The following is a 13,214-nucleotide window of genomic DNA, read 5'->3' as shown; positions in this document are numbered from 1 at the left end:
CTTTAAATATGTAAGTCATCTAATCCACACAACAACCTTATGAGATAGGTTCTATTATTACTTCCATTTCACAATTGAAGAAACTGAGGTATAAGGAGATTAAGTAACTTACTCAATGTCACCCAAGTAGGAAGTAGCAGTCAGGATTTAAACGCAGGCAGTCTAGTGCAATAGTTCATATTCTTAACTACCTATCTTAACATTCCCCACACTCAGAGGCTTAGAATATCCTTGAATAGAGGTTGGAAAATTTAAATGACTCAAGATTATAAGTGTTTAAGGGCCTAATGAGGACCCTCAGAAGTTCCCAGGCCAGAGGTGATATCCATCAGAATGGCCTGAGAAACTTTTCAAAATGCTTAAGGCCAGGTTCCCCCTGAGAGTCCAAGTAAGAAACTTCAGGGATGGGCCCAGGTATATATTAAGCTTATGCATGAGGCCACCAGAAGCTGAGCCCTCAGTGAGAAGCTATCAGCAGCACAACAGAGCAGGCAGGCCCTGAAGCCCACAGTGCTGGGCAAGAAGGGGAGAAAGTTTACACTGGGCAGGGGCTGCAGGTCTCCTGGTAACACACTGACACTGGGAGATAAAAGTTCTTGAACAAGAGCCATGGGGCTCAGAGCTCCTCCTCACCTGCTCCCGCTTGAGCTTCTCTCTCTTCCGAATCAGCTCAATCAGCAGCCGGGCCCGCTCCAAGTCATGCCGGAGCTTCTGCCAGTATTTCAGCTCTTCCTTCACTGCACTTGTTTTCTCATCCTGCTCTCGCTGCAGGAAGGAAGAGAAAGAAAGGAAGAGCTAGAGGACTTCTTCCTGTCGTAAGTCCTCTCCCAGGTCAAGACTCAAGGGGTCTTGGCAAGTAAGAGCCCCAAATCCCTTCCTTGACCCATGGTCCCCAGAAGCCCCTCCAGGCTCTCTCTACTCCATTCCTTCCTCCTATGCTTCCCTGACCTTATAACAATGTTTCTTCACTGCAGCACAATAATTGTTGGGGTGAGATCTGGGACTGCTTCCCTTACCCTTGGGGACACCAGAGAGCAGCTATGTCCCTCAAGACTGGAGAGAATTTCAGAAGGACACTAATTAATACACACCTCAGGGTGGAAAGAATTTCACCCTAGAGCTTTGACTTTGGGCTGCAAAACAAAGTGTTCTCACTATAAGTTTGTACTAACTTAAAAACATTACCACCACAATCAAATAAGTGATTCCAGAGCTAGAAGTTGTTACATTGTAATTGGGGGAAGGAAGAGGCTCAGGGTTTGACGCACAAAGGCAGAGTAGCAAAAAGACAATAAAAACTGATCAGATAGATTGAATATAAAATGCTGAGAGAATATAAAATAGAGAGGGTTTGAGTGGGTTGAGGTTAAGTCAGGGAAGGCTTCCTGGGGGAGGCAATCTCACTAGGGTTTCACATGTAGTGACAGACATGAATGAGTAAAGCAGGAAAGAAGGCCTCTTTTGGAACTGAAGGAACACAGGGCAAAAGTATGGAGGAAGAATTAGTGATTCTTAGCTTGGTAAGAAAAACAGGCTGGCCAGAGGAGAGGAACTGGAAAAACCACAAAGGCCAAGGAAGACCCAGGTCCAGCTGATAAGAAGCCTCAAATGCCAGGCAAGAGCACCTGGAGCCTGGACGTAGCCTGCCTGGAAAGAGGAAATATATTTTGGAAAAGGAAGTGATGGTGGAAAATAGTGTATAAGTCATTACCAGTTGAAAAGCAAAGAAAGAATTAAGAGACTGGTGACCATCCAGAAAGCTACTGCTGAAAATAAAGTACATGGGTGAGCAGTGTAGCTAGAGAATGGAGACAAAGGGTCATACACTGATAAATCTCCACAAAGAGCTCAGGGGATGATTAACTGTGGCTTGTTATGGAGGGAAGAGTCAAGAATAACTATAAGGTGGGGAACATCTGAGGTCAGGAGGGCAGTTTCATGACAATAGTGGAGAAATATGTTTACTAACAGGAAGATAATGAATTTAGTTTCTGATATCTGAGTTACAGGAAATAACATCTATATGGACATCTATAGTTCCTATGCCCTAGAGGGGCTGAGGGAAGAAAAGAAGGATGAGGACAAGAAACCTGGAGTGATCGCCACAGTCATTTACAACTATGAGTGGGCAAGTTCTCCAAACAGACAGGTAGGCCGCTGAGCCTCTGGGAATGCTACCATTAAGGAGTAAAAAGTGGGATGGGCACAGGGGTGGACGTAGTCTGTGGGGCAGAGGAGGTGTGAAATTGTGTCACCGAGAAGCTCTAAGACAGGTTTCAAATGTAGCCCAACAGTCAATAAAGTGAGAATCTCAAAATAAGACCTGCTGGGCTGGGAGGAGGTCACCATGGTCATGTGAAGGCTTGCTTCATCTCTTGAGTAGCAGTGTGGGAACATTTAAAGGCAGAGGTAATGGAGCAAGTAAAGAGGAAGAGAGAACTAAAGATGTTAAAAGTCTTCCAGGAGGCCTCTACCCTCACAGAAAACACTAAATATGTAGCAACTCCAGTTGCTAGTGGCTAAAATGCCATGACAATTGGGCAGACTGTGCACTACAACTTAGATGGCAAATTTGTGTATTTTCTATGAAACATTTTTTGGCAGATGGCAGTATGGTGTCCTGAGGAAAGTAAACCTTTTACTAATTCATGCCGTGTGACTGCCTGGCTCTCATTAATCCCACTTCTTCCTTTCTGCCACATCTGAAGGGTTTTCTCCACATATGCAGAAAGCTGGGCTTGCTCTCCACTATCCGCTAGAATTTGCTCCAAAGTCAAGCCTCTCCTATCCAGAAGGAGCTGCTGTCTGATCTGAAGAGCTCTATAGTGCTGGAGGCTGTTCCTGGGACAGACCACCTAGAGGGGTGATCACATAAAGGCAAAGGATCCACAGAGGCTGGGGGGAGGGGGAGCCCCAACCATCACTCCTTCTCCTTCACTCTCGATGCACTTTATCCCTCCACCCCCAAATCACCATGCCACCTACCTGCTCAGCGTTTCTTTGGGACTGCAGGTGGGAGTGCAAGCGCCGGATGAGGGGGACACCATTCCGTGCCTGCCGCTTCAACAGCCAATAGTTGTGAAGCCGCTGCATGAACTGGTTTTTCCTCTGAAAGGAGAGACCACTACAGATCTTGTTCAACCTTGAGTAGAGGCACAGGGAAGTGAAATACAGGATCAGTGGGTAGCCCAGAATACAGCCTCCTCTACAGACCCTACTTCATTTCTGAACCTTATAAAGGCAGACAGAATGAAGTGGCCAAATGTCTCACCTGAGAGAGAGGCTTAAAAAGGACAGCAAAGTTAAGCAGCTCAGCTTCACCTGACTTTCCACCTCCTGCACTGCAATCCTAAACCTCCAAAAGGACCCCCTCCCAGAAACCCTGTTTCCTGCAGTCCTGGACTCCTGAGAAACAGGCCTGTAGCCCAGCAACCCCAGCCTTCTCTTGATAAAGGCAGCACAAGAGAACAGACATTTGAGTAAGCTATGGGGCAATATGGTCACTATTTCCTGTGGCTGAAGGTCCCACAAGACAAGAGAGTAGTTCATGACCAAGCTGGAAGGAAAACTAGTAGTAGGACAGCAGTCTGCTTCTTTCTGTCTGACCTCTGGTTTTTCATTAAAACCTCAGCAGCCTAAAAATGTCTAATGTTGACCCCAAACATATATTTATACGGATCTAAAGGTATAAGAGGATGGAGAATCTGAAAACTTAGCTGGCTAAGCTACCCCAAAAGAGAAGTCTTAAGGTCAGAGTTTAAGACAGTAACATGTGGAGGGAAGGGAAAGGGGTAGAAAGGGAATTCACAAGAGCCTACAATCTCTCTTCCTAATGTCCACAGTGGAAGGTGGATAACATTATTCCCATATTACAAAAGATGGAAAGGCAGCTTAGGAACAGAGGCTGAATAAATGTCAAAGTCCCTAATGAAGCTAATAAGATGATGGAGCCAGGGTGAGATCTGAATCCAGGATCTCTTTGCTGTGTTCCATAATTGGTTATCCATCGGATAAGCAAGGCCTCGGAGCTCCTGTGGTATTTCCACCGCTTTTTTTTCATCCCACTCCACTGAAAGGAAGATACAAGCATGGCTAAACAAGAAGGTAAGACCTAAGAAGGATGGGCATATTGGACTGGGCATTGCTCACCTGGGCCTCGCGCCTTTCCACGGTCAGACATTCCTGCCCCAAAGCCAAGCTTACAAAATCAGGGCCTAAGACCTTTTCCCAAAGAACAGATCCCCCACCAATGCCCATGCCAAGCACACCTGCCCAGATGCAGGCAGCCCCCTCCCTCTATAACCTCTTGGCCCTGGAGGGTCCCAATAGCATTTGTGCAGATAGGAAAAAGAATTATAATAATAATAAATAGCAGCAGCAGCAGCCTCCATTTATTAAGTGCTTACTATTTGCCAGGCACTGTGCTAAGTGCTTTACTTGTATTATTTCTCACAACAACCCTATCAAGTAGGCTCATTTACAAATAAGTACACTAGGGCTTAAAGTTAAGTAACTTGCCAAAGGTCACACAGGTAGCTAATGATAGAAACAGGGTTCAAATGTAGGTCTCTCTGGGTCTTAGCCAGTGGGCAAGAAACATTTATGAGAGCAGACATGATAAAAAGTCTGGCCCCAGGACATAACCACCCTATAGACAGGGACTAAGCACTCACCCCCTCATCTCAAGGAGGAGGGTACCTGGAACAATTCTGTGACTAGAAGATGTAACTCCAGTCAACTGAATTATAACTCAAGTGATGGCTTGCAACAAGAGCCTCTCCCTCCTGACCTTCTGCACTCTTGTGTCTTCTTCCTAACTGACAAGTCTGGTTGCCTGTTTTCCTCGTAGAACTCATTCCCCACTACCCTCCAGTACTCCTTCCTTCCTATTCCTCTCATCAAGTGAGACAGACAGCAGGTACAGAACCTACAAGCATCATGAGCTCCAGCTTGTGGTCTAGTCTGACACTTTCCACCTGGTTCCAGCCCTTAGAACAGGACCTGGCATATAGTAAGTGCTCAATAAATATCTCATTGAATGAATAAAGGAGTGAACTACTTTACCTCCTGTGGCCACGGTCTCTTCATCTGGAGGTGTGGGAGAAGGTGCAAGGACTACATTAGATGAATTATCTCCAAGGTTCCTTCCTGCTCTAACACTGTATAGTTGTTCATGAATATCACCCTTGAGGTGAGCCTCTGCTGGAAAATTTCCCATCCCTCCAACAGCTCCAGCTACCCCTCTGATAGTTTAACAAGTACACTGATTTCTCTACACACTCAGTGGGCTTAGTTACATAGCTGAACTGAGTGATCCTAAATCTAAAAGCTTCTCAAAAGGAGCTCCCCACACCACCATCCCCTCCCAGAAAATCCCCCTCATTCCCAGGACCAATATTTCTGGACAGCAGAAATCCATATTGACCCCATCAAGTGGAAGTAGTTGTATTACTGTACAGGATTTTGGAAACACATGGGGAGGGTTTGAAGTGTCACAAAGACCAGGTGATGAAGGAGGGGATTCAACTGGCATTTACAAAGAACACACACGCTAAGCATCTAGAAACGCATGGGATAGTCCTAATAATGAAGAATTACCCTATCCAAAATGCTACCCATGCCCCTGTTGAAAATACTACCTTAGATACCTTGTTACCTGAGATTCTAAGCACTTGAGTGTTTGTCTCACCTTTAATCAAAGGATATACATTGTTCTGAGGACAAAATCAAAACTATAAACCAGACTAGGCAACCCCAGGGCCCAAAGGAGAAATTTGAGGGCAGAGAAGAAAACAGATGTTCACCAACAGTGCCTGGGGAAGAAAGCTTCGCACAGGGCCAACACCAACCCAAGAAAAAACCATGAGTCTCTAGGGTGCCCTCCTGGGTGGGCTCACCTGTAAGAGGGTATCTGTGGGACAGTGACCAACGGGACAGTGGAGAGCGTGTCTCGACCCACTTCTTCTGGCTCTTTCTTGATCTTTTGCTTCAAAGTCATCTTGTTCTTCTTGGGCACTCCCTTAAGGGGGCCACCTACTCCACCTTGGCCTTCATCTTCCTCCTCCTCTTCCACCTCTTCCTTCTCTTCCTCCTCCCCACAGCCTTCCTTCAGCCCTTCCTCATCCCCAGCCTCACTGAGGCTTTCAGGGGAGCCTCCCTTCCTTCTAGCAGTGGCAGCACCTGGCGGTGAGTGGGCTTCGCAATAGGCAGTCTTGCGTACTGTGAAGATGGTGCCATTGAGGCTGGTCTCACGCATAGGCTCAATCTTCATGAATAGTCCGGCCCTCTGCGCACATGTCACATGGAAGGCTGTGTAGCAGTTCATCTTATGGCACTGGATGGCTGCACCCAGCCCCTTCTGCTTGCAGATATAGCAGGTCAGTTTCCAGCGGGCAGGTGGGATGTTGTCAATGCCTTCAATGGGCTCCAGGAACACGGTGTTAGCAAAACAGACTTCAGGGATCCAGATGGCACACACCACGTGGGCCCAGTGCCCATCACTGGTCTGTTTGAAGGCGCCACCTTTATTGGGGCAGAGGACACAATCCACAGGCCGGGAGGGAGACTGCAAGCAGCAGCGGCATAGCCACTGACCTTCGGGGATGTAGGGGACGCCATAACACTCTTGGTGTACAGCCAGGTTGCATATGTCACAGAAGAGAATGACATTGCTATTGTGGCATTCATCATCCAGGCACACACAACAGAAGGCATCTTCATCAATGAGTGACTGTTGGGCCCCACTGCTACGACTCTCCAAGTATGACTCCTTCTCAAGCCGATCTACCAGCAGCTCAAAGGTATCTGCTGACACCAAACTGTGCCCATCTACTCGCCGCTTCTCATTCACCATGTCCAACCAGGCAAAGTCCTCCTCATCCATGTCATACTCTACCTCTGCATCCAGGTCTTCAGGTGGTTTTTCAATGTAGCGGTAGTAGGCAGCAGGCAACGGGGGTGCTTCTGGCTGACTGCCTGAGTCCACCAAGCGGAAGCTGGGCTGTGGGAGGTGGAAAGAAGTACCGGATGCATGCTTGGAACAGGACTCCTTCTTCTTGCCCTTGGATGAGGGTTTTTTGGACTTGCCAGGGAACTGAGGCTGCTCGCTATTTTCCTTATTACTATTACATTCGGTGATATCCTGGGCAGTCAGCTCATCCTCTGTGATGATCTTGAGCGGGTCGTAGATGCTGATACGATGCAGGCGTCCATCAATGTCCACCTCAACAATCCGTTGGGCCTGGGCATATGTGAGGGTCTCCCGGGTAGGTGAGCACTTGAGACTATAGGGGGATGGGGAACGCCGGCCCTCGGCATTCTGCCGTGACTTCTGGTGAGGCTTCCTCATGGCACCTGGGAAACAAGGGAACAGGCCTAAGGAGAGAAGGCCAGGAGACTGTGAGGTGCATACATTTATTCACCCTTCCATCTGATCAAGCAGCCACCAAGAAAGAGGACTGGATGTTCCGTCTGAACATTCTGCCCCTCAGATGTCCCCAGGGCTTGCTCCTTCGCCTCCTTCAAGTCTTTCCACAAACATCACTTCTTAGTGAGACCTTCCCTAACTACTCTATCTAAAATCGCAAATTCCTTTCTCCCACCAGCAATCTTTTATCCTGCTTTATTTTTCACTATAACACTTACCATTTTTTACTGTTATGGAATTTACCTCTTTATAATGTATGTTTGCTTCCTTCTACTAGAATGTAAGCTCCATGAGGGGAGGGATTTTTGCCTGTCTTATTCACTATATCCCCAGCACCTAGAATGGTGCCTGGCTTCCATAAGTCGTCGGCAGCCGTCCGTCTCGAGAGACGATGGTGTAGCTTCTTAAGAGTCTATCTGCACCGCCGAGAATGGCTGTGCAGTCCGACTCGGGAGTGACACGGTATCTGTCTCCTCCCGTGTTGAATCGACATCTTGCGATGACGCTGGAGTGTCCTCTCCAGTGAAGCTGAAGCTACAGAGCCTGGGCAGGGTGATATGGAGGGTCTGCTGTTGCCCATGCAGCAGACCCCCCCTCTCTTCGCAGCTGAAGGATCCAAGGGAAAGACGGAGTCAATACAGCTTGGCTTCAGGTGCGCCGCAGGAGTTGCTGGTGTTGACTACAACGTCAAACTGCCTTAGGGACTCCGGCTCCGGATTTTCTGTCGGGGTTTACTCCCTTAGCCTTTCCCCTGAAGAGGTATGCCGCAAGGCAGCGGAGGTTTTTTGGAATCAGAGTTTTCCTTCTCTGATGTGCCCTGACTGGAAGATCGAACCAGCAACACTTAGCTCGCAGGCCGACGCTCAATCCACTGAGCCAAACCAGCCAGGGTCTGGGCTTCCATAAGTACTATACTACTTATTGGATAAGTATCTTTCTAATACTTAAAAGTACTACTTGAATGAAAGGCGAAGTCAAACATGCATGATCCCTGCCCTCTAGGACTTCTGTCTGATTAAAGGGACAGGAAAGTAAACAGGTCATTACAGTGCAACGTAAGTCTGTGGGACAGCTAACTATGGAAAAGGAGGGGCGGTTATGGCTTCAGAAAAGAAGAAAACAAGAACAGCATCCATCTTAAAGCTCTGGACATGCACAGTGGTCCCACCAAAGGATCAAAAATTCACAGGTCTGGAGTCTTCTTCCAAACCATCTCACCATGATCAGAAAGCCTATCCCCTGACCATGCCCAGGCGTGAAGGTACATGAAATGTCTATCTCATGCAGTCTAAGGATTTCAATCTATAGTATTCATGGTTTTATCTGCAAAAGGCAGCACTTGGTATGCACTGGCTAGTACATCTCGAAGCAAAAGCTCTGGAAGTGGCCCCAAGTGGCACTGCAGTTGTAAGTTTACCTATCTAAGACCCTCACTAAATTTAAGGCCAAGGTGATTGGGGCAATACCTGAGGTAAACTCTCAATGCATTGTTTCAAAAGCCCCTCTTATGTGCAGCAAAGAGTAAGCCCTAATATTTTCTACATCATTTTCTGGATAGAGGGAACTATGACAAGCTCAGAGGAACCTGTGGTAAGCAGTTACTGAAGCCATCACTACTAGGACAGATCTTTGGGGATACGTTGCCCTGAGGTGTGGGTAGAGACTTGAAAGGGTATGAACAGGGAGAGGATTTCAAGGAGAAAAACAGTTTGACACCTTGGTTGAAGCATCTACCATCTCTATAAAACGGAGATGAGGACAGTGATGATTAGCACACGTTTGCAAATCACAGAGTCCTTTTACTTACAGTATTTCTCACAAACAGTTTGGGAGGCAGAATAGGTATCTTCAATTTACAGATGAATAAATAAAAGCTCAGAAAGGTGTTGCTCAACCCAAGTGATAAAGCTACAATTCAAACCCAGATCTTTGACCTGCTCAACTTATCTTACTTACTAGGAGGAAAGAACACCACAGAGATGCCCGTGTCTGGTTTTTTTTAAAAAAAAAAAGAGGTGCTGGGGCAATCTAGGTTTTATTCTTGGCCCTAAATGACCTGAAGAAAGTCACTTAATCTCTCTGTGCCTTTATACTCCATTAGTAAAATGAAATCAATAAAATCTACCTCTTAAGGGTTGCTATTTGTCAGTTAGGTATTATTAAGATCCTCATTTAAAAGGCCTTCCAATCCCAAAGTGTGACTGAAACAATCAAAAACAAAGTGGCTGAGGAACAGTGCCAGGCAGGCACACAACCTATTTGGAGCCAAAGGAAACAATCATCACAGCAATTCTGTCCAGGTTCCAGAACGCCCTTGGCCACTACGTGCCTTATAAATGCCAACTCTTTGGGGGCAGCCTGGGCCAACAGACCGCTTTATTGCCTCCTCCCCCTCAAGGGCATAGAGACCCTTTCACAGGTGTGAAAGCCTCCTCCCCCTCAAGGGCATGGAGAGCCTTACACAGGTGTGAAAATTCACCTCAATACTGGCTTGGAATAGTTTATAGAGAGGCTGTGGCTCCTTTGTTAATGCAACTCTATCCTTCCTTCCTCCCTACTACCTCCCCGGCAGCTCGGGTATCTCTCCCCCAACAGCAAGTATCTAGGGAGACCTCTTTGGTCCCACCCAAGCCTCCAGACACTGGGGGGCAAACTCTAGAGGGGAAAGAGCTGCTGCTGAGGAAGATGAAATGAGTTTCGCCCACAAGGAGCTTACAGTCTTTTTTTTTTTTTTGGCGGGAATTTCTCATCCCACACAACCCTTCCCACATACCCATCTGCAAATTACCAAATTACCCTAACAACCCCAGCGGTCTTTCGGCATCCCCTTGAGACCTCACCGACCCACACCACCCAGGACCCCATAGAATGAGGAGTTTCTGTATCCCTGCGCCCCACACGAGATACTCATGGGACGAGGACCGCAGCCAACGCTCCTGCCTCTTTAAAGGGGCACCATCTCCGGAAGAATCTTGACCTTTCAGAGGAGAAAGGAGGGAAATAATCTACCTCAGAGGGGAGGGGGCGAGCGCGCTAGACGGACTGACGCTAAGTCCGACCCTCAGACAGAAAGCTAGCGCTAGCGAAAGAGCGGGGCATAGAAGCGAACGCCCATTGGCCGCCTCACCTGCCCGTTAAAAAAAAAAAACAGAGAGCTAAAGGACACTCAGGGGGTGGAACTCTCCTCAGGCAGGACCAATTGGAAAGAGTGGCGGGGGCGGGGCTCGGCGGCTGGGCTACGGAGCCGGGGGAAACAAGATGGCGGCTGCGGGAGGGGGTCTCCGCTTTTCTGCTCCCCCCCTCACCCGCCTTCCAGTTCCCCACCGCCGCCCGCGCTCCGGGAGAGGGCTTTCTCACTGCCCCCGCCCCGCTCGGAAAGCCCCCCCTCTCCTCTCCCCTCCCCCACCCGTGCAGTTCCTGGTCCCGTAGGCCCCGCTGCCCCCGCCCCCGCTCTGCCCGGTCCCGCTGCCGCCCCCATTACCTCAGCCGCCCGCCCGGCCCCAACGTTCGGGGGACCCTGGGCGCGGACTGGCCGGCTGTCGAGCAGGTCGGCGTGGCCCGGGGAGCAGAGCGCGGCCTCCCGCGCTGGCCTCCGCGGCCACAGGCGTGCCCCCTCCCGGCCCGCGCTGGGCCCCAGCCCGGCCGCCACCACCGCTCCCGGGGGAGGAGGGGGAATGGAGCCGCCGCCGCTGCTGCCGCCGCTACCGCCACGGAGCCCGGCCGAGGGGAGGAGGGATCAGCCCCCAGGCAGGATCCGCCCCTCCGGCCTCCCCCCCGCCACCTCCACCCCTTCTCTCGCTCCCTCCCTAGCTCCGCGGGCTCTCCCGCAGAACGGGAGCGAGAGCGCGAAAGAGGGGAGAACGGGAAATTATCCCCCCGCCCGTGTCGGGCGCAGCGGCGCTGAGGAGCGCGGAGCTGCCGCCGCCACCGGGCACCGTCCCCGGCTCGGCCTCACGGTGGCGGTGCGGACGCGGCAGGGGCGCGGAGCAGAGACGGGGACCCCGAGTCACCCTGGCCCAGTCCGCTGCGGGCGAGCCAGACCAGAGTGCTAAAACATTAGGGGTCTCGTAAGGAAAGACGGGAATCCTTAACTCCGGAGTAGTCAAGTCTTCCCCTCCCCCAGTGCCTGTTGGGTGTTGGCTAAGGTTTGGGGTAAGAGCCCCCCTCTCGCATTTCGAGGGCCCCTTCAAAGGTTAACTCGAAACAATAAGTAAAGTCAAAACTGGTCTGTAGTTTCTTGGGGTGCAGGTGCCTGCACTTGCCCCAGAAAGTCCTCACCCCGCCCCTCCGGCTCGGGTCGGAGGACAAAGGTCTTAGCGATGTCCATCCCCTCCCCCAATGAGGACAGCCAGGAAAGACCTGCCTCTTGTCTACAGGTGAGCGTCTTGTCGCCCAGAAGACATCCTTACAATAAATACATCCTTAAGAAATAGACCCTACTTTTCGTTGTGCCACATCTCCCCTCTGGGTTTAAAAAGAGTAAACATCAAAGTTTGTCAGTCTACTTAAGGACTTCTGTTAACTCGTTTATAACTGTAGACATGGGAAACATTCTCTCCTTAAACCTGATTGGGCTGGGAATCAGTTAACTTAATGTAATAAGCGGCTTTCTGGAAGATGCTTGACAAATGGCAACTTCAAGCTTTCAAATGTAAACAGACTGGCATTCGTTGTGCTAAATTTAAGAAGCCGGCTCCTGAGCCACCCCCTTTTTAATTGGAAAGCTTTCCTCATACGACTGAAGTCTCAGGCACCAATATTTAATGATGTTTATAGAGGACGTGTGGACAAACTGCCTCTAAATGTGAAGATGAATGACATATTTTGAAAGGATTTCCTCTGCCCACACTAGTGGTGTAGCTTGGTGAGACTTGCACAACTTCTTGGTTAATTCTGATGATCGAGGACACAGCTTCTAGAATCAGAGGATGAAGGTGGATCAGGTCTTAGGACCCAAGTCTTCCAAATGTTTAAAATGAGACATACTGCTACTTTTGAAGTATAAATGTTCAATATCCCAAGGAATTTGTAATACATTGTGTTTTGAATTGTAAAGTTGATAAAAGGAAACTATTTTGCATTACAACAATGTTTTCCTATTACGTGGTAGTACCTTCTGGCAAAGTGATAGCAAAAAAAACTGTTAACCAATGTTTTAAAAAGAGTGGCTTGTGGAGCTAAGCAAGAGCAGAGCAATGTTTTGAAAACTGAAGATGAAATAGTGCGAGTTAATGTCAAGTGTTCTAAGGCTAAGGGGACTAATCATTTGGAGGGATGGTGTGGAAGAAAAGATGATTAATTGTGGAAGGAAAAGCCCCAGAGACAAGAGAATACAATTACTTTTAGTTAAGGAAAACAAACAAAAAAAAAAAACTGAAGACTAATGGAACCAAGGATACTGAATTTCATTTCATGTTCTTTTAAAATGTGAGATAAAACCATTTATACTTAGGATTTGTAACATTTCTTGGTGCATGTTCTCAAATTTTATTTAGCAGAATTCCATTTGTGCGATTAGGAGCTATAGATTTCCACTAAATTGTTGAATAATTACCTTGAGAAAATGCATTGGTTTGCACTTGTAATGGTAAGTAATTATTTTGATGCTATTGAAAATACGTTAAAATAACACATATAATTTCTAGGTTTTTCTATTTAAAAGTTTCATAGACATTCTACCTGAGTGTTTCTTTCCATTTCCAACTTCCAGTTTCTTAATGTTTACATTACAGTTGTCCTCACTTTTATTTTTGGCACTTTGGATTATGTTCTGTTAGTGTAACTGCGC

General features: G+C 48.2%; 1 protein-coding gene across 4 annotated transcripts in view; it reads right to left on the bottom strand.

Annotated features, from left to right (window-relative positions):
• The window catches only part of BRPF3 (bromodomain and PHD finger containing 3), a 34,233-nt gene extending 23,135 nt beyond the window's left edge, over positions 1-11,098 (bottom strand). Inside the window, exons 1-4 of one of the 4 annotated variants that reach the window (XM_090282299.1) lie at positions 10,908-11,098; positions 5,898-7,374; positions 2,986-3,142; positions 634-765 (exon numbers count right to left, since the gene is read on the bottom strand). In XM_090282299.1, coding sequence (XP_090138425.1) covers positions 634-765; positions 2,986-3,142; positions 5,898-7,348 — 1,740 coding nt within the window. In that variant the 5' untranslated portion in view covers positions 7,349-7,374; positions 10,908-11,098. The remainder of the gene's footprint in view (positions 1-633; positions 766-2,985; positions 3,143-5,897; positions 7,375-10,907) is intronic. The other 3 variants (XM_090282298.1, XM_090282296.1, XM_090282297.1) reach the window with 3 other exon arrangements.
• Between the last annotated feature and the right edge of the window lie 2,116 nt (positions 11,099-13,214).

Source organism: Furipterus horrens, unplaced genomic scaffold (assembly GCF_987537825.1).
Source record: "Furipterus horrens unplaced genomic scaffold, mFurHor1.1.pri manual_scaffold_6, whole genome shotgun sequence".
NCBI lineage: Eukaryota > Metazoa > Chordata > Mammalia > Chiroptera > Furipteridae > Furipterus > Furipterus horrens.
Note: the sequence above shows the minus strand (reverse complement) of the source record. Positions and strands in the feature narration are given on the sequence as shown.